Source organism: Eptesicus fuscus, chromosome 3 (genome assembly GCF_027574615.1).
Source record: "Eptesicus fuscus isolate TK198812 chromosome 3, DD_ASM_mEF_20220401, whole genome shotgun sequence".
NCBI lineage: Eukaryota > Metazoa > Chordata > Mammalia > Chiroptera > Vespertilionidae > Eptesicus > Eptesicus fuscus.
The window spans coordinates 8,026,239-8,049,015 of NC_072475.1; the positions used below are offsets into that span (position 1 = coordinate 8,026,239).

At 55.0% G+C, this 22,777-nt stretch overlaps 2 protein-coding genes across 2 annotated transcripts; one reads left to right on the top strand and one right to left on the bottom strand.

Moving 5' to 3' along the window:
• Positions 1-321: 321 nt before the first annotated feature.
• LOC103304952 (cystatin-B-like) lies at positions 322-4,215 on the bottom strand. The gene is made up of 3 exons (XM_054713584.1): positions 4,020-4,215; positions 1,273-1,374; positions 322-670 (listed from the first exon to the last, which is right to left on the bottom strand). The coding sequence occupies exons 1-3, from the start codon at positions 4,098-4,100 to the stop codon at positions 542-544; spliced, it is 312 nt and encodes a 103-aa protein (XP_054569559.1). The 5' UTR covers positions 4,101-4,215; the 3' UTR covers positions 322-541.
• Positions 4,216-5,058: 843 nt separating this feature from the next.
• RRP1 (ribosomal RNA processing 1) lies at positions 5,059-19,917 on the top strand. The gene is made up of 13 exons (XM_028151814.2): positions 5,059-5,232; positions 6,132-6,214; positions 7,422-7,479; positions 9,163-9,248; positions 10,916-10,977; positions 13,218-13,347; positions 13,451-13,515; positions 13,749-13,936; positions 16,360-16,436; positions 17,015-17,112; positions 17,385-17,404; positions 18,258-18,371; positions 19,396-19,917. The coding sequence occupies exons 1-13, from the start codon at positions 5,106-5,108 to the stop codon at positions 19,626-19,628; spliced, it is 1,341 nt and encodes a 446-aa protein (XP_028007615.2). The 5' UTR covers positions 5,059-5,105; the 3' UTR covers positions 19,629-19,917.
• Positions 19,918-22,777: the final 2,860 nt, after the last annotated feature.

Sequence of the window (22,777 nt, forward strand, 5' to 3'; positions counted from 1 at the left end):
CTGAGCACATCCGCACTCATGGTCTAGAATCGGGTTTCCTCGAATCCTTTTACTTATGGGGGCAACCGAGGCCTGGAGACAGGGTGCAGAGCCCAGGCGGCAGGGGGCAGAGCTGTAGTGGGAACAGACTCCTGGGGCCCTGGGGCTACCACCCACTTGCTGGGACCTGGGGCCACCCCGCTGGGCTGTCCTCCTCAGGTGGAGGGGTCTCAGCTGGCTCAGGCTGGCGCGTGGCCGTGAAAGACCTTTGTACACACGTCTGGACACGTCTGTGTGGTGGTTATGGTTTCAGATGAAGAAAAAAATCCACAACAAAGGAAATTTGCAAAAACTTAAAAATGCATTTATTTAGAGATCACCTAAGGCCGCTTGGAAAGCAATTTAGCTGAGATCATTGATTGGGAGGAAAATCACGCTATTAAAGTCAGAAGCAGAGACACCAGATTGGTGCAGAGCAGCACAGACGCCGCTCATTTACGACCCCGGCACGCGAACACGTGACAGAGAACCACGTGGCGAGGGTTCAGTTCAAAATCCAGAACTAGAAATAGGTCAGCTCGTCCTTCCTGGTCTTGTTGGTCTGATAGTCGTCCAAGGACAAGGGCTTGTTTTCATGAGGGAGACTTCGAAACACTCGGATGTGCACGAAGTCATCATCTTCAACTTGAACCTGCGAAGAGAGAGTGGAGTGAGGGGGGCAGGGGCTGCCTCTGACCCCAAGTCCCCGTGCCTGGCGGACTGTGTGAAAAGGCCCTGAGAGCCTGGAGGCCGAGTCCCTTCAGGGCATCAGCAACTAGGGCGGGGACATTCCCATCTTCCTCCTTGGGGCGCAGCAGACGCCCATCACCCCGGCCAGCACCCTTGGCACCCTATATTCGCTCCTCAGAGCCCTCAGTTCCCTGAAAGCCTCAGTCCTCTCCTCCACGGAGGCCTGCATGAGTGCATGCACACTCACTTATTTCATTATTGTTAAAACATTTTTATTGATTTTTAGAGAGAAAGAGAGGAAGAGATACATCGATGTGAGAGAGACACATCGACTGATTGCCTCCTGCATGCGCCCCAACTGAGGCCAGGGATCAAACCCGCAACCCAGGTACCCGCCCTTGACCGGGAATCCAACCCGAGGCCCTTTGGTGTGCAGGCTGACGCTCTGTCCATTGAGCCACACCAGCCAGGGCTACAGGAACCCCCTTAAGCACCCCTGTCCTGGCCCCTATAGGCCCCCCTTCCCCCACATCTGCATGAGCTCCCCTGTAGCTGACACTCCACCTTGATGAAGTAGTTAGTCCCCGCGACCAGCTGGCTCTTGTACTCCGTGGCCTTGAAAGTGGGGTACTTCTTGTTTTCCTTCTCCTCCAGCTGGGCCTTCACCTAGGGGGCAGGAGAGAGGGAAAGCGGTGTCTTCCTTCCTGCCAGAGTGACTGACACCGGAGCCGCGGCCTCCTGTCAGATGTTACAAACTGACCCCTAAGGCCCGCCCTTTACAGGTTATTCCTCGCAGTGCAGGACCAAGCATGTCAAACGCATGGCCAGCACGAGGCATGTGGCCCACCAGCCGCGAGTTTGACATGCTTGTGGCTGTTCGCGCTAATGATAAAGTGCAGCAGACAATTCCTTAATTCCACCGAAGTTCCAAAGGTATGATTTCAGCATCTCACTTGCCCTTTCTTTTCTAGGTGCGGGAAGTTTTTATATCGTCATCATTATGACACTACCTACACGTTTATACCCTGCTTTTTTTTTACCTAAGACACAAACAATTCATTTGAACACTGTACATAATTTTTAATGACTCTTTTTAAATGAAAAACATAAACGTTTAAAATTTTAAACTAAAGATAATTTTAATTTTAGATTTAATCTTCCATCTCATAGATGTGCCTGAACTCTCTTGACTTCCCCCTCCTGGACCCTGAGGCTGTTCCTAAGTTCTTTTGAAGCAGATGAGGCAGCAGAGAAAGTGCTTTGCAGGTAAAGGAGTTTCCTGCATTTTTAGGTCATTTCCTGTGGATGCCATGCCTTTGGGCAGATGCGGATCCTGGTCTGAGTCTCAAACAGGAATCAAACTTTGGGTTCAATCCCGTCTCCCGGGATCTTGGCCTCTTATTAACCGAGTATCTTCATGGAGGCAGGAGAGAGCAGGCTGGTTGGTTTGCTTTTCTTACTGTAAAATCAAACCTGGTTGCAAGGTCTCTGGCTGCTCTCTAGACCACCTGGTAGGCAGTGGAGCATGCTGACTGTGGCTGGAGTGACTAGACTCGGTGTAGAAAGTGAGAGGACTTGCGTTATCTCAGCCTGATGAGCTGTGGGAGCCCACGGGATGACTCTCATGACGTGCCAGTGAGTCACGGGCCAACGGAACAAAGGCTGCATGGCCGCCCTGCGCCTACGGGGAGGGGCCCTGACTAGGGATAAGAAAGGAGGGGGAATGGAGTCAGCACTAAGGACAGGAGGGAGGGTCAGGAAGGGAGAAGCAGGCCCCTCCTGCCGATCCTCTGCCCTCCTCATGCGGCCGGCAGGGTTCTCACTGCAGGCCGACCTGTCTCCGTGCTTACCTGTCCTCAAGGTGCCATGTTTGGTCTGCAGGGATCTGACCCTGCGGACGGTGGACAAGCCTGAGGGGATGAGTGACACACACAAACCCACAGGGGAGTCTGGGAAGGAATCGCCTCCCTCGTGGCCTGTTTCAGGAGTGGAGGCAGGAAAGCAAGGAATGGTGAGAAAACCGAAATGCAGGCCAAGGGACGGGGCATGTGGCAGCCTCCAGGCCCTGCCCGTGGTGGCGGTTCACTGATTGGCTGTTGGCCAGGAGAGAGATGGGCTGTGCTAGAGCGAAGGGAAGCACGAAAGGCCTGGGGATGGTGAGGAAGCTGCCAGTTACCAGCCCTCAAGGGACCAGGAGACAGCAGAGGGCCAGGGAAGGCCAAGGTCGGGACTGGTGGGTGCTACCTGAGGAGGCTGAGCCAGAATTTGGGACTCTGACATCCTTCTGGCCAGGGCTCCCTCTCTGACCTCTGTTCTCCTCACCTGCAGCCCAGAGAGCTTGGGGAGGAGTCAGTACTCGAGGCAGCAAGGTGTCCCTGCCCTGTCCTCTAGGAGCCACAGGCAAAGCCGCGCCCTCAAGAACTGCCTCCCAGCGGCAATGGTGACTGCCCTCTGACTTGTCACTTTCAAGGGACCATCACCACCTTAAGGAGCCCCAGACAGCAACCCCTCTCTCCTGAGTGCGCTGAGGCACATTCCAAGTTCAGCAAGTGAGGAATTCCTTAGGCCTGGGAAACCGGGAGCCGCAGGAGAGGCTGGGCTCCGGAGCCGTGGGAGAGGAGCCTCGCCCAAGTTGGCTCGCCTCGCAGTCTCTACAAATTCCTCATTTTCAAAGTCTCATGGGACTGACTCACCACGCTTTACTGTGGTCAGATGGTCTGAACCACCTGAGCAAAGTGGGTGGGTGGGGGGAGCGGTACTATCGGGTCAGGGAAGAAGCAGGTTTGTTTGACTTTGTGTCTTCTCAGAACCTGTGCCTTCCTGTGGCCCCACCATCTCACCTTCCCCAGAACCTTCGGTGAAGGCACCCCAGTGACGCCCACTTTACAGACGAGAAAACAGAGGCCCAGGCGTCCAGCGCTGCCCAGGGGCTGAACCAGGCTCTGCCTCTGCATCCCAGCCTGGTGTCTGTTTTTGTTTTAAAAAACGTTTATTTGGAGATGACTTCAAACTTACACAAGGAGTACTGGAATCAGGAAGGGTAGAAGTGTGGGCCCCCTGCATACCCTTCCCCAGGTTCACTGACCGCCAACTTCCATGCCACCTGCTCTACCTCCCGGTCTGTCGGATTCCCCCCTGAACCCCCAGGACACACACCAGGCCCTCCCCGCTGAGCCTGGGCGCGCAGAGCCCAGAAGCCCAGGCCCGGGGTCCATGTCCCAGCGCCAATGGTCTCCGCGTCCCGGCGGGCGCTGCCCCTCTGCGGACCGGGTGGGACCGGACCCGGGCTCGGGAGGACCCGGGCCGCCTACCTTGTCGGCGATGGCCTGGATCTCGTCTGTGGCGGGCCGGGTGGCGGAGCACCCTCCGCACAACGTCAGGGTAGCGCTCATGGCGGAGCAGCGGGCACAGAGGGGCAGCGGGCACAGAGCAAGGGCCTGCGAGTGAGTTTAGCAGTGAAGACAGAGCGAGTGGTGGGCTGCGAGCACGGCCCTTCGTCAGAAGTCCTCCGGTCAGGTGACGCGGGGCGGAGCCACGCGGGGCGGGGAGGAGGGCGGTCCGGTGGGAGGGGCGGGCGGAGTGTGGGTGGGGTCGGGGTGGGGTCGGGGTGGGCGGCATCGAGTGGGGTAGGGCGGGGGGAGCTGGGTGAGGGACGGGCGCCTTGCACTATCTGGGACCCCGCGGAGGGCGCCGCCTGCGGACCACTGGCGAGTACTGCAGTGCGCGCACCCTGTTTGGTGTTGGACTTATGGGCCTGGGAGACGCGCTGGGGACGTACTGGGCTCTGCGCGCCTCCAAAATGGGCCCCTTTCGCATGTTGATTATGTTGAGCAGAGGGCAATGGAGACCCAGCCATTGGGGTGAGGAGAACTTACACCTCCCCCTTCATAGCGTTCATGGGTGCAGCCCGGAAGGCTGGATGAGGGTCAGCAGTGACTGCCCACAGGTGCTGCTGCTCCGTGGGAGGGGTGACTGAAAGCTGAGACTGAAAGCTGAGACCCCCTTAGCCCTTGTGCCATTTTCTGATGACTTTCGCCCTGAACCAAAGATTCACTGGGGGCTGCACAGATTTTTCTCCAATTCTACCATCCCTTCTCTCTGTGCTCGCTGGCATTCTTTGCTAAAGCACCTTCTGTCATCAACCCGGTTAAACTACCGCCCCCCTAAAAGGCGGGCACACGCTTAGTGACCTTTTAATGACAACTGTCTAGTGCTGTCATTGCGGTGTCCGGCCACTACGGGGCGATGGCGTGCGGCCGGGGAGAGGCCCTCCTAGGCGCCTGTAGTCGGAGAGCGCGCCCGGGCCAGGCCGGCGCGGTCTTGTGACGTCACACCGCGCGACCAGGCGAAGCGCGGCGGCGCGGTGGCTGGTACCTGGAGCTCTCAGTGCGATCGCCATGGTTCCGCAGCTCCCCCCTGAGATCCAGCTGGCCCAGCGCCTGGCAGGGAACGAGCAGGTGACCCGGGACCGGGCGGTGAGGAAGCTCCGGAAGTACATCGTCGCCAGGACTCAGCGGGCTGCAGGTTGGCGCGCGGCCAGCGGGGCCGCCTCGGGGACTGGGCCTCCCGGGTGAGGGCGCGGCGCAGCCGGGCGGGGCGGGGGCGGCGGCGGTCCCGGCTGGGTGGCCTCCGAACCACGTGGTCCGGCGCGCCTACGGGGGTATTTTCCCCGGCCCCGTCCCGCGGCATTTGTCACTTGTCACTTTAATGCTCCTTGTGTAACTATTGGGTTGTCATTTGAGTTTCACTGTAGCGTATGCTCCGCCAGAGCAGAGAACTTGCTTGTTAACTGGTCTCTGTTGTAACTGGTTCTCAAAGTGTGGTACCCCATCGGCACCTTCAGCGTCACCGGGACGTTTGTTGGAAATGCAATTTCTTGGTCGCATCCCAGCCTTGCTGAATCAGAAACTGGCCGCAGGGTCAGCGATCCGTGTGTTACGAAGCCCCCGAGTGATTCTAACACTAGTGCTCGGGTCTGAGAACCACGGCTCAGTGAACACAGTGCCAGACACAGGAACTCAGTAAATACTTTGAGTCATTTTATGTGTCTTCGTCCCGTACTAGCCTGCTGACGTGACCTTTTCTTTTGAAATTTGAAATGTGCAGACAAGTGCACAAACCCCAAGTGTAACGCTGGATGAATTATCCCCCTAGAATTCACCTGGGTAGCCAGCTACCATCCAACTCAGGGAATAGTGATTCACTCAGTTTTGAATCTCCAAAAATGTACGGTGTCTGATACTTGGAGATTCTCAGTTTTTATTAAAGGAATGAAATGGCAGTTGCCTGGGGGAGTCCCTGCGGGCCCGGGCCCAGGGGATTCCGAGTTAGGAGGATGTCTTGAGAGGAGAGGGAAGGTACCTTCGTTCCTGGTACTAAAAGGCTGGGGTCCACGTAGTCTGAGTATTGCCGTTTTGGTGCAGGTGGTTTCACTCATGACGAGCTGCTGAAGGTGTGGAAAGGACTGTTCTATTGCATGTGGATGCAGGACAAGCCGCTCCTCCAGGTGAGTGTATGGGAAGGCGGAAGAAGCTGGAGCAGCAGTGTCAGTAGGAGGCCAGATGGGTGTGTGGTTGACTCTGGGCGAAGTTTAGAGCTTCTTTATTTTTTCCTTTGGGCTTTATTTATTTATTTATTTATTTATTTATGGCAGGAAGGTGGGGGCCTTCGTTTAGAGAGGGTCTTGTACGTGTTGAGTTGAGCACCATAGCCACACAGGTGATCACCAGCACACGGGTGAAGCCTGGGTTATCTGTCTGGTGTTTGTGAGAGATCACAGACTGAGCCCTAAATGATGGAAACCAAGGGAGAGGGTCTAAGGTCTCTGAGACACAAATTTCTCCTGAAGCTTTTTTAACTTGTTTTTAAAAAGAAAACTATTTTTTAGAGCAGTTTTAATTTACAGACAAATTGAAAGGAAGATACAGAAATTTCCCATTATCTCCTGCCACCCCCTCACATGCACAGCTGCCTTTGTTGTAACATCGTCCACCAGATGGTCCATTTGTTATAACACTTGACACATCATCGTTATCCACAGTCCATAATTTACCTGAGGGTTCACCCTGGTGTATGGTCTGTGGGTTTGGACAAATGTATAATGACATGTATTCATCACTGTGGTACCTTATAGAGTAGTTTCATTGCCCTAAAATGCTAGCCTTTGTAAAACAGTGTTTATTAGGATATGAATTGTTTACTCTTCTTCAAGATCCCTTGGATGGTGGGGCAGGATTTAAAGTGCAGAATCCTGCACTGTATTCCATGCCTACTAAACTAGAGTCTCAGGGAAGGCTCTGGAATTTTCCATTTAGAAAGTGCACCGAGTGCTGCTTGGCCAGTGACACAGGCAGGCAGTGAGAAAGTTACAGGGGTCTGGTTGGCTGCCTCTCTCTGCCGGTCAGGTGGCTGCATGTCCTGCGGGTCCCTGCTCTGGCCCGCCTTCTCCTATTCTCTCCTTTGATGGCCAACCTCTGTTGCTCAGGGCTCAGCCGGATCATGCGGGCAGTTACTGCCCTGTTGCCAGGTTCTGCTGGCCCCGGCTGTAGAGTGAAGCCCTTCACAGCAGGCATGTAGCTTGCAGGCCTCACGCACACTGGGCTGAAGCAGCCAGTGATGCCTGTCTCATGACGGGTGGCATTTGAGTGTGTTGCTTGTTGTGAGACTGCATTTCTTCAGGGCTGAAGGAGATTATTTTACTGTTTCCTGCACAGGAGGAACTAGGAAGGACCATTTCCCAGCTTGTCCATGCTTTTCAAACCACAGAGGCACGTGAGTATCCTTACCCCTTGGGAAGGCCAGAACCACTGAGTCAGTAGCTACCACACACACAAGCCTGCGTTCTAAGATCTAGAGCAAGAGAGAAGTCCCCGTTGTAGCTGGTGTCTGCTGGTGCTTCTGTGTGAAACACTGCAACTCGTATAAACTCATTTACCTAAAATACACTCAGCTCAAAAGTCTAAAGGGCTAAAACCCTACATTTTAAAATTGAAGTGGCAAGCTAGTGTGGTATTACCAAGCTGCTGGACTGAATCTCATCCGATCGTTGTGAAGATCCTCAGTGAGCTTTTTCTCTTCTGACCACTGTCAGCAGTTGTCAACACTGCCGCTTGCCCATGGGGTCACTTGGGAGTCTTTAGAGTCCTGATGTCCAGACCCTGCTGTCCTTGCGTGGAATTCTGAGGGGGGTGCCGAGGCACCTGCATTTTGCCTCCCTCTGCTGCCCTAAGGGTGGCCTGGGCCGGGAAGCGTCACTGGCATAGGCACGAGGACCATTGCTAGTGGCTTTAATTCAGACTTAAATAGGCAAAGGATCAGAATTTGCTGGGGGAGGGGGACGTGCACAGAAATCACAGAAACTACTTTCTCAACTTGGCATTGGAGTCATCAGTGCAGGAGAATATCTACCTTCTGTATTTTTTACCCCATAAGAACCTGCACAAGAGTCTGCTCAGCAAAAGGCAGAGTATAGAGTGTTCACCTAGTGACACTGGAATGAGTCAGTGAACGCAGGCCCGTCCATTGCTGAACCATCTGATCAACCCTTTGCTGTTGGAGAAGCCTGTAAGGGGGGATAAGAGATGCCCCTTTGTGTCCTTATGTCAGGGTGTGGGCAGGGCTGGTTTCTCCTGAGGCCTCTTTCTTTGGCATGTAGATGCTGTCTTCTCCCTGTGTCCTCACATGTCTGTGTCCTGATCGCATCTTATAAGGACAGCAGTCTGATTGGATGAGGGCCAAAATAAGTGACCTTATTTTATCTTAACTACCTCTTTAAAGACCATATCTATAATAATAAAAGCATAATATGCTAATTAGACCGGACGTCCAGCCGGGGCTGCAAGGGAAGCCTGGGTCCCAGGTGCCTGCCGGCTGCCGGAGGGAAGCTGGTGCTGGCAGCCAGGGGAAGGAAGGCCTACTCTTGCACGAATTTCGTGCATCGGGCCTCTAGTATTCAAATAAAGTCCTATTTCTAGGTATGGGGGTTAGAGCTTCAGCACAGGCGTCTGAAGGGCATAGCTCCCCTCTAGTACCCTGGCATAGCCATTATCAGCAGGGTTTTGTGTTTGATTGGTTAGTACCCCTAGTGGGGCAAGTGGCGAGGTGCGGCACGGGTGTCAGGGAGCCTCAGCCCAGCCACAGGGAGGCCGAGGGCCCGGGGAGGAAGTGGCCTGAGCAGTCTCCTTTCTGGCTGGTGGCTTCGCATGCTCTTTGCGCCTATTCTTCAGAGAGTGTGGCTGCCGCTCAGAGTTGTAGGTGAGCTCTGCTTTTCTTTCTGAGGTTCCTCATAGCTCCATTTCTAAGCCAGATTCTCAGCTCAGCAGACTCAGACTGAGAATGGCAGAGGTTGGTGGCACACAACGCCCTGACCAGGTTTCTTCCTATTCTGTCCCTTTACTTCCCAAAGTGGCTTCTGTATTCCTCCATGATTCTCTTGTGGCCTGTTTTCCTCCCCAGAGCACCTGTTCCTTCAAACCTTCTGGCAGACCATGAACCGCGAGTGGACGGGCATAGACAGACTGCGCCTGGACAAGTTCTACATGGTGAGGAAGCAGCCTGCGCCCCTCGGCCAGGTCCCCTGCAGTGCCAGAGTGGCAGGGGGGAGCAGGTCTGAGCACCCCGAGAGTTGGGGAGGGAGGGCTGGGGGTGCAGCATAGTGGTCTGGCCTTTGAGCCTCACACCCCAACAGGGCAGAGCTAAAGGCTTCTGGTCAGTGCGGCCACCCTGATCACTGACCCATAAGCCTGGTGGTCGTACAGGGAGCCTAGGTCTTGTTCGGGGTGCACATGCCTAGGATTGTGCAGTACTTGACCCGTCTCTGAAGGTTGGCAAGTAGGCACAGAGTTCAGTCCTTGAAACACCGTACAGACTTTCAGTTCAGAGGAGAAGGGTGACAGTTGCCCTCCTGGAGAGTTGGGAAGCCGTGGATGCCAGGAGGAGCTGTGGAGCTCGTGCCTCAGTGGAGGCCCTTGGGATGCCTGGGTGCCAGCACTGAAGTTGGCTTCTTCCCGGCGGGGGCAGCGATACAGTTGTGTGCAGGATCCCCTCCCCCCTCCTGTGAATTTATGTTACTGATTTGCCTTTAGAAACGGCTCCCACCCCCATCCTGTTAAAAACTATGGTGTTGTCACTACAGTGGTGTTCACTGGGACTTGGGACAGTCCCCAGGTGAAGGGACAGTGTTGCTGTCAGAGCGGGTGACCCAGTGGGCACTGAGCAGGCAGTGGCCGAGCCTCACTGAGGACGCGTCCCCTGAGGGCAGCAGTTTGTGTGTGATTCTGTCACTCAGGTCGGCTCAGCCTTGGCCCAGGGTGACGTGCACACCGCCTGGCAGATGTTAAAGGGGACCATGGTGGGCCAGGCAGAGAGCTGAGGAGGGAAAGGGATGGACACGAAGGCAACGGGCAGAGGAGCAGGGCCGGGCCAGGCTTTGCACTTTTACAGAATCAGGTTTGTGCGGCGGAGGAGCTCTGTGAGTCAGCACACGTGGCCTGAGGCGCAGGCGCTTAGGTAGGATGGATTCGGTTGCTTTTTGAGGCCCATTTCCCAGGTCGCCCCTTGTGAGCACGTCTGGCAGCACAGCCCCCTTTTGATGGCACTGCAGGTAGGGAATGATGTAGGACAGGTCTCCACTGTCCTGGGGACAGGCGTCCTGGCAGCTGGGAGTGCTCTGTACTGTCCTCTCACCTCTGACCACGACTGGTCCCTCTGCGGGATGTTGGGTCTGTATGCGGAAGGCAGGAGAACTGGGCCAGAAATGCTGTGAGCAATGTATTGGGATGGGGGGAGGGGCGGTTCGAGGGCAGGGGTTGGGGCTTGACTTAAATGATGAGGTTTCAGGGGAGAGTTTACTGCATGGAGATCAGAAAGGAAGGAAGATGTTCTCAGTTGTCGGACCCTGAGGGCCTCTGCCGCCTCTGGGGACCTGTGCTTCATTCCCGTTCTTACTCCTGAAACGGGGCCCATCCACCTCAGCTGTTGCTCATGGTACCTCAGTTGCTACCCAGGTACCCTCTATGAGCCTGACTTCCTGGTGCGCTTGGAAAGTTGGGGCATCTCAGCCCTGGGTTCTGAGGGCTTGGTGTTCTGTCCACCTACAACTCCGGGGCCTGCTGTGTGTTTGGGCCTCGCAGACGACCCCGGGGCAGAGGGGCTATCTGGGCAAGTCTGGGTTGCGCTGCCACTAACGGGGCCTCCTTTTGTGCCACAGCTCATGCGGATGGTCCTGAAGGAGTCCCTGAAGGCCCTGAAAATGCGGGCCTGGGAGGAAAGGTCAGTACTCACAGCGCGTCCTGAGGCTGCTTCTCGCGGCCGGTCCGGGTTTCTGTCGGGGTATTGGGTTCACGGGTTCTCTTTCAGTTATTTGTTGTAAAGCAGATGTCAGCGGTAACATTAAAGAGTGACCGATGGCACTTACAATGAAGGTGTTTTAAAAATTATAGTTAGCTTGTGTTCGTGTAAATGTTTGTTTTCAACCTTGATGGTAAGTTGTGAATTAGAATTGAGTTCTCACATAAAAAATACTGTGTGTTCGTGTTTAGCTCTTTTATCAATGATCATTGCTCCCGGTTCTAGAAGTATTTCATTTGCCCAGACTTCTCACTTTGCCAGTAGCGCTTGTGGTGGGGTAATCTGTGTCCTCTAACCTGCAAGGGGCCTCCGTTCCTGCTGGCACCAGCAGAGCTGCTCTGTTGGGGCTCTGCTCTTCCCAGCCCCTCCTGGGACCAGGCAGGGGCGGGTCCTGCCGCCTGGCCTGGAGCTGTGCGTCCAGCTGACGGGGTACAGGTTTCTAACCACGGGGGTGAGGGTGGGGGCAGACAGATCCACCACACAAAGTGGGTTTCTGAATGTTCACATTAAAAATTTTTTAAATTAATTTAAAATTTGGTTTCTTTATAATTGTTTTCTAATTTCGAGAGTCATACATGTTTAGTGTAAAGAACTCAGAATTTATAAGACATTAAAAAGCAATTTTAACTCCAACAGACACTTTTTAAGATGTTGCATTGCTTTGTGCACATGCTACGAACGTGGTATCATTCAGACATGACATTTGCAGACTGCTTTTTATTTTACTGAGGATGCACCCAAAACATCCGGCACAATTTTAGGGCAGGGGTGGGGAAGACAGGAGGAAAGGGGCTTAGAAACAGTGTATTTTGAATTGACTTATAACTTAAAAGTGTACATTAAAGGAGTTAATTTCAAGTATGTGGATACTAAAACCAGTCCCCAGATGTTAGAATAGCTACTGAACCAGAGACTTCAGCTTACAGCCCCCGGTATACGAGGACTTTTTACCTTTGGAAAACAACGTTAGCAAAACCTTGGCCCTGCCCACTTTTTCCCATGTAAAAAAAGATCAGTAGGAGTTGGACTGTAGTTAGCTGATTTTCTTTTTGTTCAGAGGCCTTGTGGGTGACTTTACGTTGGGGTAGGAGTCCTTTGGTTTGAGTGGTGTCATCCCTAAGTCCCCATGAGGACTTGAGACCTGGGGTCTCACTCATGTCAGGACCTTGGGCTGTGGATTCCCCAGGAGTAGCTAGTGACTGAAGCGGAATTCAGTGTTAAAGGGACGGTTGTACTTCAGTTAACTTCCTATTGGTTTGTGATTATGGAGGTAGTTTTGTCCTCATTGTTGCTAGTGGTTCAGTGCAGGGATCATGTTGGAGCACTTGGCCTCCCTTTGCCTGAGGGACCAGTGCTGGTGTGCCTTCTTCTACCCTTCTCTGTCCTGACGCAGCATCTGTGGCCAGTTTGTTTTTTTGGTAAGGGTTCGTTAGCGTGATCAGCAGCCCTGGGAGGAGGGCTCTTGCACCTGCTCTGGCCTCGACTCCTTTTTCCCACTTTTCCTTCCCTAATGCTGAATCCCTCCTGTTGCCACCCACCCCGACATCCGGGCAGCCCCTTAAAGGACGCCCACTTTCCAGCTCAGGTGTAGAGGTCTGTGTGTCATCAGGTGCCCCGGAGTTCAGATGCAGGTAGACCCTGAAGGTTGGTCTCCGAGCTCTCCGACCTGGGAGCCCAGGCCTCTGTGGTCACTGAAACCAGCGTGCCAGGCAGCGGTCTGGTGTGACCATCACGGGCCATGTACTCGGTGAAGCAGCACCTGGGAGCAAGCTCATCCCCGTATGTGACCTCCATCTCCTTCCTTGCATTTGCTGTGTCCTGGTGTGCCTTCCTGAGCAGTTCCCAGCGAGGACGCAGGGAGGGGTGCGGACAGCAGGTGGTGCTAGCCTCCCATCGCCCCGAGCTTCTCCCTGCACGCGGGACAGGGAGGGCCTGTGAGTGCTCACACATCTTGCACTTTGTAGCTGAGCTTGAGTCAGGCCGTGTGTTCTGGTGCTGGGAAGGTCCCGTGAATCGGTAATTGCCAGGGTCCTTTGTCCTGGAGGACCGTGTGCGGCCGCAGGTTGGCGTGCTGGAGGGCCGGTGTCTGCGTGATAAAGGTAGAGAACAGCAGGCCCTGGTGCCTGTCAGCTGCTGCTATATGTGCTCGTTTCTTTCTTCAGACAGATTGAGCAGCTGTTGGAGCTGCTGACGACCGAGATCCTGCTCCCCGATAGCCAGGCCCCCAACGGGGTGAAGAGTCACTTCATCGAGATCTTCCTGGAGGAGCTGGCCAAAGTGGGCGCCAGCGAGGTGAGGGGGCGGGGGCGGTGGGCTGGGCAGGTTGGCAGCTGAGCTCCTCCCTGGTGTTGGTGAATGAGGGCCTGAGGCAGCTCCCGCTTAACTTCCCCTGCAGCTGACGGCAGACCAGAACCTCAAGTTCATCGATCCCTTCTGCAGAATCGCTGCCCAGACTAAGGAGTAAGTGGCAGGGGCTCCCTCCTGTTGGCTCTTCTTTTGCACTGAGTACTTCAGGGGGCTCTCTTTGGGAAGGTGCTGTTCCCTGTTGGGAAGAGGGTACGAGTTGTGTCCACCTGACAAATTCACCAGAGGGGCCGTTGGCCGGCGGTGTGGGAGACATGGTCACAGGAGGCAGCAGGTCTTTTCCTGCGGGTCCTGCCTAACGCCTGCCTTCGTGCCTGCCTCCCATTCAGCTCCCTGGTTTTACATAACATCAATCGAGGCATCTTTGAAACGATTGTGGAACAGGCCCCGCTCGCCATTGAAGACCTAATGAATGAAATGGAGGAGGAGGAGGAGGAGGAGGAGGGGGAGATGTCAGAGGATGATGGGCAGGAACAGGGCGTGCCGTCCAAGAAGCTGTTTGAGAAGCCACCCGGAGGTGAGGCTTACAGTGTGCTCAGTACGACGGGTCCGCCCCTTCTCCGCCACCTGCCCTGGGCCTGTCTGCTCTCCTCGTTTCTGCCTTTGCCCCCAAAGTCTGTTCTTGGCCCGATGGCCAACGTGTCCTTTAAAAACAAGCACCATGTCACTGTGTCCTGGTGTGCCTTCCTGAGCAGTTGTGTGCCTTCCTGTCACTCACTCTCCTGGCCCTCGCTCCATGTGCGCCATCCTGACTCCCCCGGCCCTCTCTCTCCCTCCTGTCTCCACCCTCTGTCACTCCAGGGGCCCTCCCCTGACCGCCCTGCTTGAAGCGAAGCCTCCCAGCCCTCGCCCTGCCTCACTTCCTGGCATAACCCACTCCTCGTTACACAAATCACTTGTGCATTGTTCCTGTCCCATCTTTCCCACGGGATGTTGACTCCACCAGGACAGGAAGCTCTATTGACCATCGATGTGGAAGCCTGTGTCAGGATTTGCTCCTTTTTAAGGGCGAATAGTGTTCCATTGTGTGCATGGACCACATGTTGCTTATCCAGTCACCTGTGGATGGACACTTGGTTTTGTTTTGTTTTTTAGTATATTTTATTGATTTTTTACAGAGAGGAAGGGAGAGGGATAGGGAGTTAGGAACATCGATGAGAGAGAAACATCAATCAGATGCCCCCTGCACACCCCCTACTGGGGATGTGCCCGCAACCAAGGTACATGCCCTTGACCGGAATCAAACCTGGGACCCTTGAGTCTGCAGGCTGATGCTCTATCCAGGGAGCCAAACCGGTGAAGGCGGTAATTATATTTTTAATTTTTTTAAAAAAATATATTTTATTGACTTTTTACAGAGAGGAAAGGAGAGGGACAGAGAGCTAGAAACATCGATGAGAGAGAAACATCGACTGGCTGCCTCTTGTACACCCCCTACCGGGGATGTGCCCGCAACCAATGTACATGCCCTTGACCGGAATTGAACCTGGGACCTTTCAGTCCACAGACCGACGCTCTATCCACTGAGCCAAACTGGTTTCGGCTATATTTTTAATTTTTTGAGAAACCACTGTACTTTTTCCACAGTTGCTGCACCATTTTACATTCCCACCAACATTGCACACGGGTTCACATATCCCACATCCTCGCCAACACTTGTCATTTTCTGGGGTTTTTGATAGCCGTCCTCATGGGTGTGAGGTGGTGTCTGGTGGTTTTGAGTTGCATTTCCCTAATGATTAGTGATGTTGAGCATCCTTTTATGTCCTAGTTGGCCATTTGTATGTCTTTGGAGAAGAGTCTGTTCAGGTCCTTTGTGCATTCTTCACTGGGTTGTTTTGTTGAATTTTAGGAGTCCTCTTTCTGTTCTGGATACTAACCCTTTCCACATGTATGATTTGGAGATAGCTGCTGCCATTCTGAGTTGTTTTTACTCTATCGATAGTCTCTTTTGATGCACAACATTTAAAAATTTTCATCAAGTCCATTTTGTCTTTATTTTCTCTTGTTACCTGTGCCTTTTGTGTAACTCAATGCCACATCCAATGTTGTGAAGCTTTTGTCCTGTTTTTTTTTTCCCTAGGAGTTTTATTAGTTCAGGTTTATATGTAAGTCATGGGTCGATTTTAGCTAATTTTTGTATGTGGTGGTAGGGAAGACCCAGCTTCTCTTTCGCTTGCGATGGCCAACGTTCTGGCACCACTCCCTGAAGAGACTGTCCTTCCCCATGGACGGGCCCTGGTGCCCTTGTGGAAGGCCATTTGACCAAAAATTAAGGGTTAACGTCTCCCTCCTCCGACTCTTAATGCCCTTGCTGGCCTGCTCCTTGGCTTTCTTGTTAGTCAGCACTCCCCTCTCCGCCCCCAGCATGTTCTCTGGCCATCCTGCGTCTCACCTGTCCCTCCTACGTCTCACCTGTCCCTCCCTTTCTCACTCTAAGCACCTGAGTGGCCCTGGCCCAGGCAGACCCAGGAGTCTCCTGACAGGCCTGCCCGTGCCCACCTGTGCCTGCTTGCAGCCTCTCTGTCCTCATCTGCCACACACACCTGCCCTCACGGCCGCCTGTGGTCCAGAGCTTTTCTCTGTAGGCAGTGACGTGAAAGCCCCAAATGGTCTGAAAGATCGTCTCCATAGGCCCGCCCTGTGGCTGGACTAGCTGCCCTTCTCCCTGGCCTCCAGGACTCTGGCACCCCATGTACCTAAGACGCCACTCGTAATTCCCTCTGAATTTCCCTCCTCAAGGACCTGTCAGGCCTCCACGTCCTCTGGAGCGTCTCCCTTGTTTCCAGGCCTGTGGTGGCCCCACTTCCCTCAGTGTGAGGCTGTTGGGGTCCCCCACTTCTCGTGCTGTGGGCTCCCACAGCCACACCTGTGCACTCTGCGCCCTGGCAGAGAGGGCTGGTTCCCATTGTTTGAGTTGATGCAGCTCTTTCATTCTAGGCTCCTGTGGGGCTGCCCTGGGCCTGGGTGAGGAGCAGGGCGAGGACGATGAGGACAGCACTGGCGCCGTCCTTCAGGTGGGTGTCGTGGGCTGGTGGGCTGAGCTCAGCCTCTCTCCTCGGCTTTAAAGCTGACTCGGAGCTGGCAGAGCTGGAGGGTAGGAGGCGCCAGGAACAGGGAGGGCAGCCGTTGGCTGAGACTTGGGGGACCCTGTGTCTGCCAGAGCACGAGTCCTTGAAAACGGGTTGGGGGCTGGGCACCTGGAGACGGGGTTCAGAGGCTTCACCGTTGTCAGCCGCCCAGCCCCAGGACTGCCCACCGCCTCCTGGGGCCAGTGAGGACCTGTGATTTCAGGCAAATTGGGAATGTGGGATACTTACAACTTTTCAATATTGATTACTTCGGAAATTAGCCAGATTTTAGATACCTGATTTTAAAGAAATTGATCAAAATTAATTTTACTTGTTTCCCTGTGGCTAACAGAAGATTTAAATTTACAGAGAGCCCCCCCCCCCATTTCTTTTGGGGGAGGCACTGTCCTGGAGTGAGCTGTACAGTCACCTTTGCTGAGGGGAGAGCAGGTGCTTCTCTGCTTGCTCACGTTCTGGCAGCACCTGGCACTGACTCTGTCTCCATGTGTCTCCTTATGAAACAGTTTGACTACGAGGCTGTTGCGAACAGGCTGTTTGAAATGGCCAGTCACCAGAGCACCCCTTCTCAGAACAGGAAGCGTCTCTACAAAGTGATCCGAAAGTGAGTGTTTCTCTGAAGGTGGCCGGCCTGCTCTTCCCACTGCCCTGGGTTGCCCCTTCCCTCTCGGGTGTCCTCAGCTAGGGGGACGGCGGCGGGGGTGGGGTGCAGGGAGCATTCCTCCACTTCAGAGTTCAGGTGGCGAGGGGCCTCATCGAGGGCCACCATGCTGCCCGCACAGGAGGCTGGAGGTTGTGGGGCTGCCTTCACCGAACCGCCTCCTTCCTCCTCCGGGATCCACAGCCATGCGCAGTGACTGTCTCTTGTTCTTGCAGGTTGCAGGACCTCGCTGAAGGTGAGCCCCAGGGAGAAGGCATCTGTCCCCTTCTCTCAGGAGAGCGTTGGACCCTGTAGGTTCACCCTCGCAGCATGAATAGTCTCCAGAGACGGGGGCTGGGGTCCTGCAGCTCGTCTTAGTTCAGTGCTGGGCCTGGGGCAGCGTGGGGCCCAGGAACCTGCATTTCTAGTAAGTTCCCAGCATGCTAAGGCTGCTGGTCTGCAGCAGACCTCTCCACGTCCTGGTGTGTGGCTGATGGAACTGGTACGGTTTTTTCTGCAGACAGTTTTCTGGAAGGTTTATGATTGGAGATGGAGCATTTTCCCCGCCAACATTTCATTACAAAAATGTTTACACATATAGGAGAGTTTAAAGGATTTTATCGTGAAGGCCTGCATAGCCACCACCTCGACTCTCATCGTCATTTCACTGTCCTTGTCCTATCACGAATCTGCCCATTGAGCCCTCCCTCCCTCCCCCTCAAACACTTCATGCCCGTTGTGAATTAAAGTCCAGTGTTTCTTAGGTGACATTTACATGCAGCGAAAGGCATGAGTACTGTGCACCTGTGGGCTTTGGTGCAGGCCTTTCTTCCAGCTGTGGAGCAGCATCGTTGCCCAGGAAACTCCCCTGAGCCCCTCCCAGCACCAGCGCTTTAAAGAAGTGGCCTGGCACCCTACATGCCCCGAGAACAGGCCCTTCCCCATTGTGCCGACCAGGGTTTCGGGCCGGCTGAGCTGTGGTGGGCGTGGAGCAGGGCCTCCTGGCACAAGCTCGGGGAGGGGCTGCTTGCTGGGTCATAGGGAGCAGAGAACTCACAAACGGACAGGCCTGCCCTCAGCCCCTGACCTCTGTCTGCCTTGGTCCTCAGGCCTCTTCCCGGAGGAGGACATCCCAGAAGAAGCCTACAGGGGACGGCAGGAAGGGAGGAAGGGGAGGAAGGCGAAGAAGCGTTCGCCCAAATCCCAGCTGCAGGACAAGACAGGTAGGACTAGTGCCCGCTGACGGTGGAGGGGCTTACCCACTTGTAATGGGAACACACCTGTCACTGTCTCCGGGGGGCTGGCCTCCAGGTGTGACCCCTCCTGCCTGCCCTGGCTGCCCCAGCACCGTGAGTGCCCTGGACCAGATGCCCTGCAGCAGCAGACTGCCCTGTGCAACCGGGACTCGGCCGGTCTGGCTTCCGGGCCACTTGCCATCTTCCCTGCTCTCCTTGTCTGCAGTTTCAGTCTGTGCTGCTGCTTCCTGATCCTTTTCATCTTGGATCTGTGTGCATCTGTGGGTTCTGACCCATCCACTCCTCATCCTCAGTGTCCTCCCGAGACCAGTTCGCCTCACCGCTCTCCTTGATTCTAGAGGCTTTCCTTCCTCTCCCTCCTCCCTCCCCCCTCCTCAGCTGTCCACACAGTTGTGGTGAGAATGCGACAGCCTCACTAAGGACGACTCTGCTGCTGTCACCCAGGCCCTGCGCCCACTGCAGACCACCAGGCATGGGGCTGCCTGTTGCAGCGAAATGGGCTGTGCCCTTTGAAGGGTCTCTCGATTCACCACTGCTCTGGCCAAGGCCCCGCCGTTCATACCGTTTCACATCTGGCCTTGAGGCAGGCACAGGGCCCACTTGAGCACCTATTCCAGCGGCCCCCAAATGCCATCTCACGGCTCTGGTGCACCAGGCTGAGTCCCGGCTCCCGGCCCTGCTTCCGAGCCTGTCCCTTCTGACCAGCATCACCTCCAGCCCCAGTGCACTGAGCCTGGGCCCGCCCACCCGTCATGTCTGTGCCTTGATCCTGTGCTCACCGTTCTTTCTGAGGCTGCCTCTCTGGTATCAGTAACCAGCGTGTCCACACTGGTGCGGGCCCGGCTGCTGGTGCGTGCCTGCTCCTGAGGCTGTCGGTAATTCTGTGCCAGGTGCTGTGTCCTCTGCTGCCCTGGGCTGGCACCTTCGGTCAGCGTTGCAGTGAAGTCGCCCAGGCCTTCCCGCCCCTCATTGTGTGGCCTTGCTGTTTTAGGGAAAGGTGAGCAGGAGGACCCCTGTGCAGACCTGAGTTCCAGATCAGAGAGGAAGAGGCGGCATCAGGGCCCAGGGGCTGACCCCGCTGCGCCCCAGGAACAGCCCGGGGGCCGTGGCAGGAGGGGAGTGCGCAAGAGGCGACGGCAGCCTCAGGCAGGGGCCAGAGCAAAGGTGCCTGGGTGCCAGGAGCCAGGCATGAAAAAGAAGTGGAAACGGGAGAGCAAGAAATGACGTGGCCAGGCCCAGCCCCGGAGGACAGCGCTGTCTCCACCACTCTTCCCGGTCTGCGGTCTGCGCTGTGTCGAATGAGCGAACAGGACAGGTGGGCCGTGCTCCCAAGACTCCAGACATGGTCCGAAGGTCAGCACTGAATGAGGTTGGCTCTCAGCCATGCCCCAGAGAGCGCTGCTGCTGTGCTGACCCCTGTCAGGCAGGACCCTGCAAATAACCCTCCCTGGCAGGGCCGGGGACTAGCCACGCAGTGGGCGGCTGTAAATAAAATGCTACGCGTTTTTGGAAATGGGAGTCCTGCCCCATGTGCTTAAGCTGGAAGGTTTCCTGTGGGGTGAAATGACAGGTGCCGGCTCCTGAACAGTGCACCGGCGGGGTCCCTCAGCGTAGCCTGCGGGGGATCGGGCTGAAACCGGCAGTCCAGTGCCGCCTGCCGCTCCTGCTCATCTGGGCCCCGATACGCCTGCCACCACCATTGCTCTGTAGGCTTGCTGCCACTCTGCGGCAGCCACCCGTGAGCCCTGTGTCTGGCACCCATTGGTCAGCTGAGCAGAGCTCCCACTGTGGGAGCGCACTGACCACCAGGGGGCAGCTCCTGCGTTGAGTGTCTGTTCCCTGGTGGTCAGTGCGTGTTATAGCGACTGGTCGTTCGGTTGTTTGGTTGCTTAGGCTTTTATATATATAGATACCCATATTTGTGGGTAAAATGGTTTATACATTACTCAAAATCTGGAAGAGGATGCCAAGTGCTGGTAGTGGATTTCTGGACAGGCTGTTAATCCACATTATAGACTTGTGTTTAGTGCTTGGGGTTGATGTGCCTGAGGCAGGCAGAGCGGCTCCTCTGCCCACCTTTGTCTCTGTGACTCGGAGGTAGAACCTGCTCTGGCAGTTAGTGGGCAGACCTGCCCGTTCCCCATACTTCTTTCTTTTTTAATTTTTATTGATTTGAGAGAGGGGAAGGTAGAGAGAGAGAGAGAGAAACACTGATGAGAAAGAACCATCAACCACCTGTCTCCTGCATGCCCCCTACTGGGGATTGAGCCCACAACCCAGGAATGTGCCCTGACCGGGAATCTAGCTGGTAACCTCTTGGTGCATGGGACAACACTCAACCAGCTGAGCCACGCTGGCCAGAGCTGTTCCCCATACTTCCCTTCAGCGCCTTCAGATTGTCCCGGAGGTCCATCCACAGGGTCTGAGCGGCTGGATGTTTGCTGGACCCTGACCAGAGTACCGTGAAGGGAACCTACCGGGATGGTTTGTGCTTGGACGAGCCCTGGCTCCTGAATACCAATGAGGGGAAATAGGGGTGTGAAACAGTGCTGTGTGGCTCCCAGTGGCCTCCGGGCAGTGCTACAGCCATCACCGCAGACGTATCACGTGGGCACTATCTTGGGTTTAGTGCACATCCTGTGTTCCACCGGCATCCAGGCCAATTGGGCCACTGCTGGGCCAAGGCGTGTGGGTGAGCCCAGCCAGAGGACCACCCTGGGGAAGACCCACCGAGGCTTGAACTGAACCCCAATTTCCAAAGCCCTGCTGCATGAGCACATCGCCCACCCAGGGGGAGCCAGGGCCATGTGGATCCCCTTCCATTCTGGCTGCTGGGCAGGTGAGGCTGGCTAGGGGAGCAGGTTCAGGGGACAGGAAGAGGCAGCACGCAGCAAAGTCATCAGTTCACAGTTCCCTGTCCCCAAAGAGACTCACAATTCTGTTGTTTCTGTTGAAATTCCTTTAGTCAAAGTAAGGGAACAGCGCGGCTGGAGTTGCTCAGCGGTTGAGTGTCCACCCATGCACCAAGAGGATTTCCGGGCCGGGCAGGATTTCTCTCCCTCTCCCTCTCTCTCTAAAAATCAATAAAAACATTTAAAAAAAAAGAAAATAGTAAGGGAACCAGCCATACTGTAGATATATCTGATTGCAGGTCCTACACCAGAGCCCTTCCTCGCTGCATCACCACCATGGTTGGTTACTGTCCCCCCGAGAATTTACATCGTGCTCCTGGCATAATGGCATCACTGTTAGAGTGCCAGCGGCTGCTGACTGACAATGGGCACTTCTCCCGTCAGGAAAAGTTCTCGTTGGGCAAAGTGGCGAAACCCTGAGAGGAAGTTGAATGTGACCACCAACCACTGTCCCCAGGAAAGCTTGTGTTCAGAAGTTGGCGTTGATTTTATTTCCTGTTCTTTTAAAAACGCTTTAATGAGAAATCGGTTACATACCATGCAGTTCCCCCACCCAAAGTGGACAGGTTGGGTTTTTAGTGTATTCAGAGTCACCACAGTCAATTTTAGGACATTTCACCCCAAAGGACATCGTTAGCTGTCACCCTCCCTGCGACCACTGGTCTTTCTGTCTACAGATTCCCTGACTTGGACTTTGAAATAATTGGGGTCGTACAGCGTGGTGTTCTGTGTCTGGCTTCCTTCACTCGGCACGTTTTCAGCCTTCATCCACGTTGTACGTGTCAGAATCTCATTTCCCCGATGGCTGGATGCCATTCCATTGTGGAGATGGGCCACATGTTAGTTTATTCATTGTCCATTGGGCTTGCCCCTCATCCTTTCCCTGCCCCGGTTACTGGGAATAACGCTGCTGTGAGCGCTCACGCACAGGATTCTGCGTGGCCTTGCATGTCTCGCTGTGTATCTAGGAGTGGAGTTGCTGGGCCAGGAGGTAGGACGTGACCATGTTTAGTGTGAAGAAATGCCAGACTGTCACATGGCCGCACCAGTTTATGTTCCCACCCTGGGGTTGGGGGTCCCTCTCCAGGTGTGACCTGCTCATGGGCGCAGCCTCAGGTGAGCACTTGCTGGTGCTCCTTAACCTGTACGCCTGTGGTGTGGCCGCCGCAGTGGCACAGCTGGCCGGAGCACTGGTGGTCCAGCAGAGCCCTCTGCTCACCCGCAGGGATCACCCCTGGGTGCACACTGAGGAGGCCCACTCCTGGCCCCTCCCATCTCTGCCCCAACCTGGTCCCTTTTAGGACCCCATGAGGTGACTCTTCTCAGGAGACTTGGCTCAGTCAAGTGTGTGACCTTGGGCCTGCGACCACTGAATCTTCACTTTCCAGTAAAATGGGAATAATGGGGCTGTGATGAGGGTTGTGTTGCTTTTCTTTTTGAAACCAAAACTTACAGGAAAGG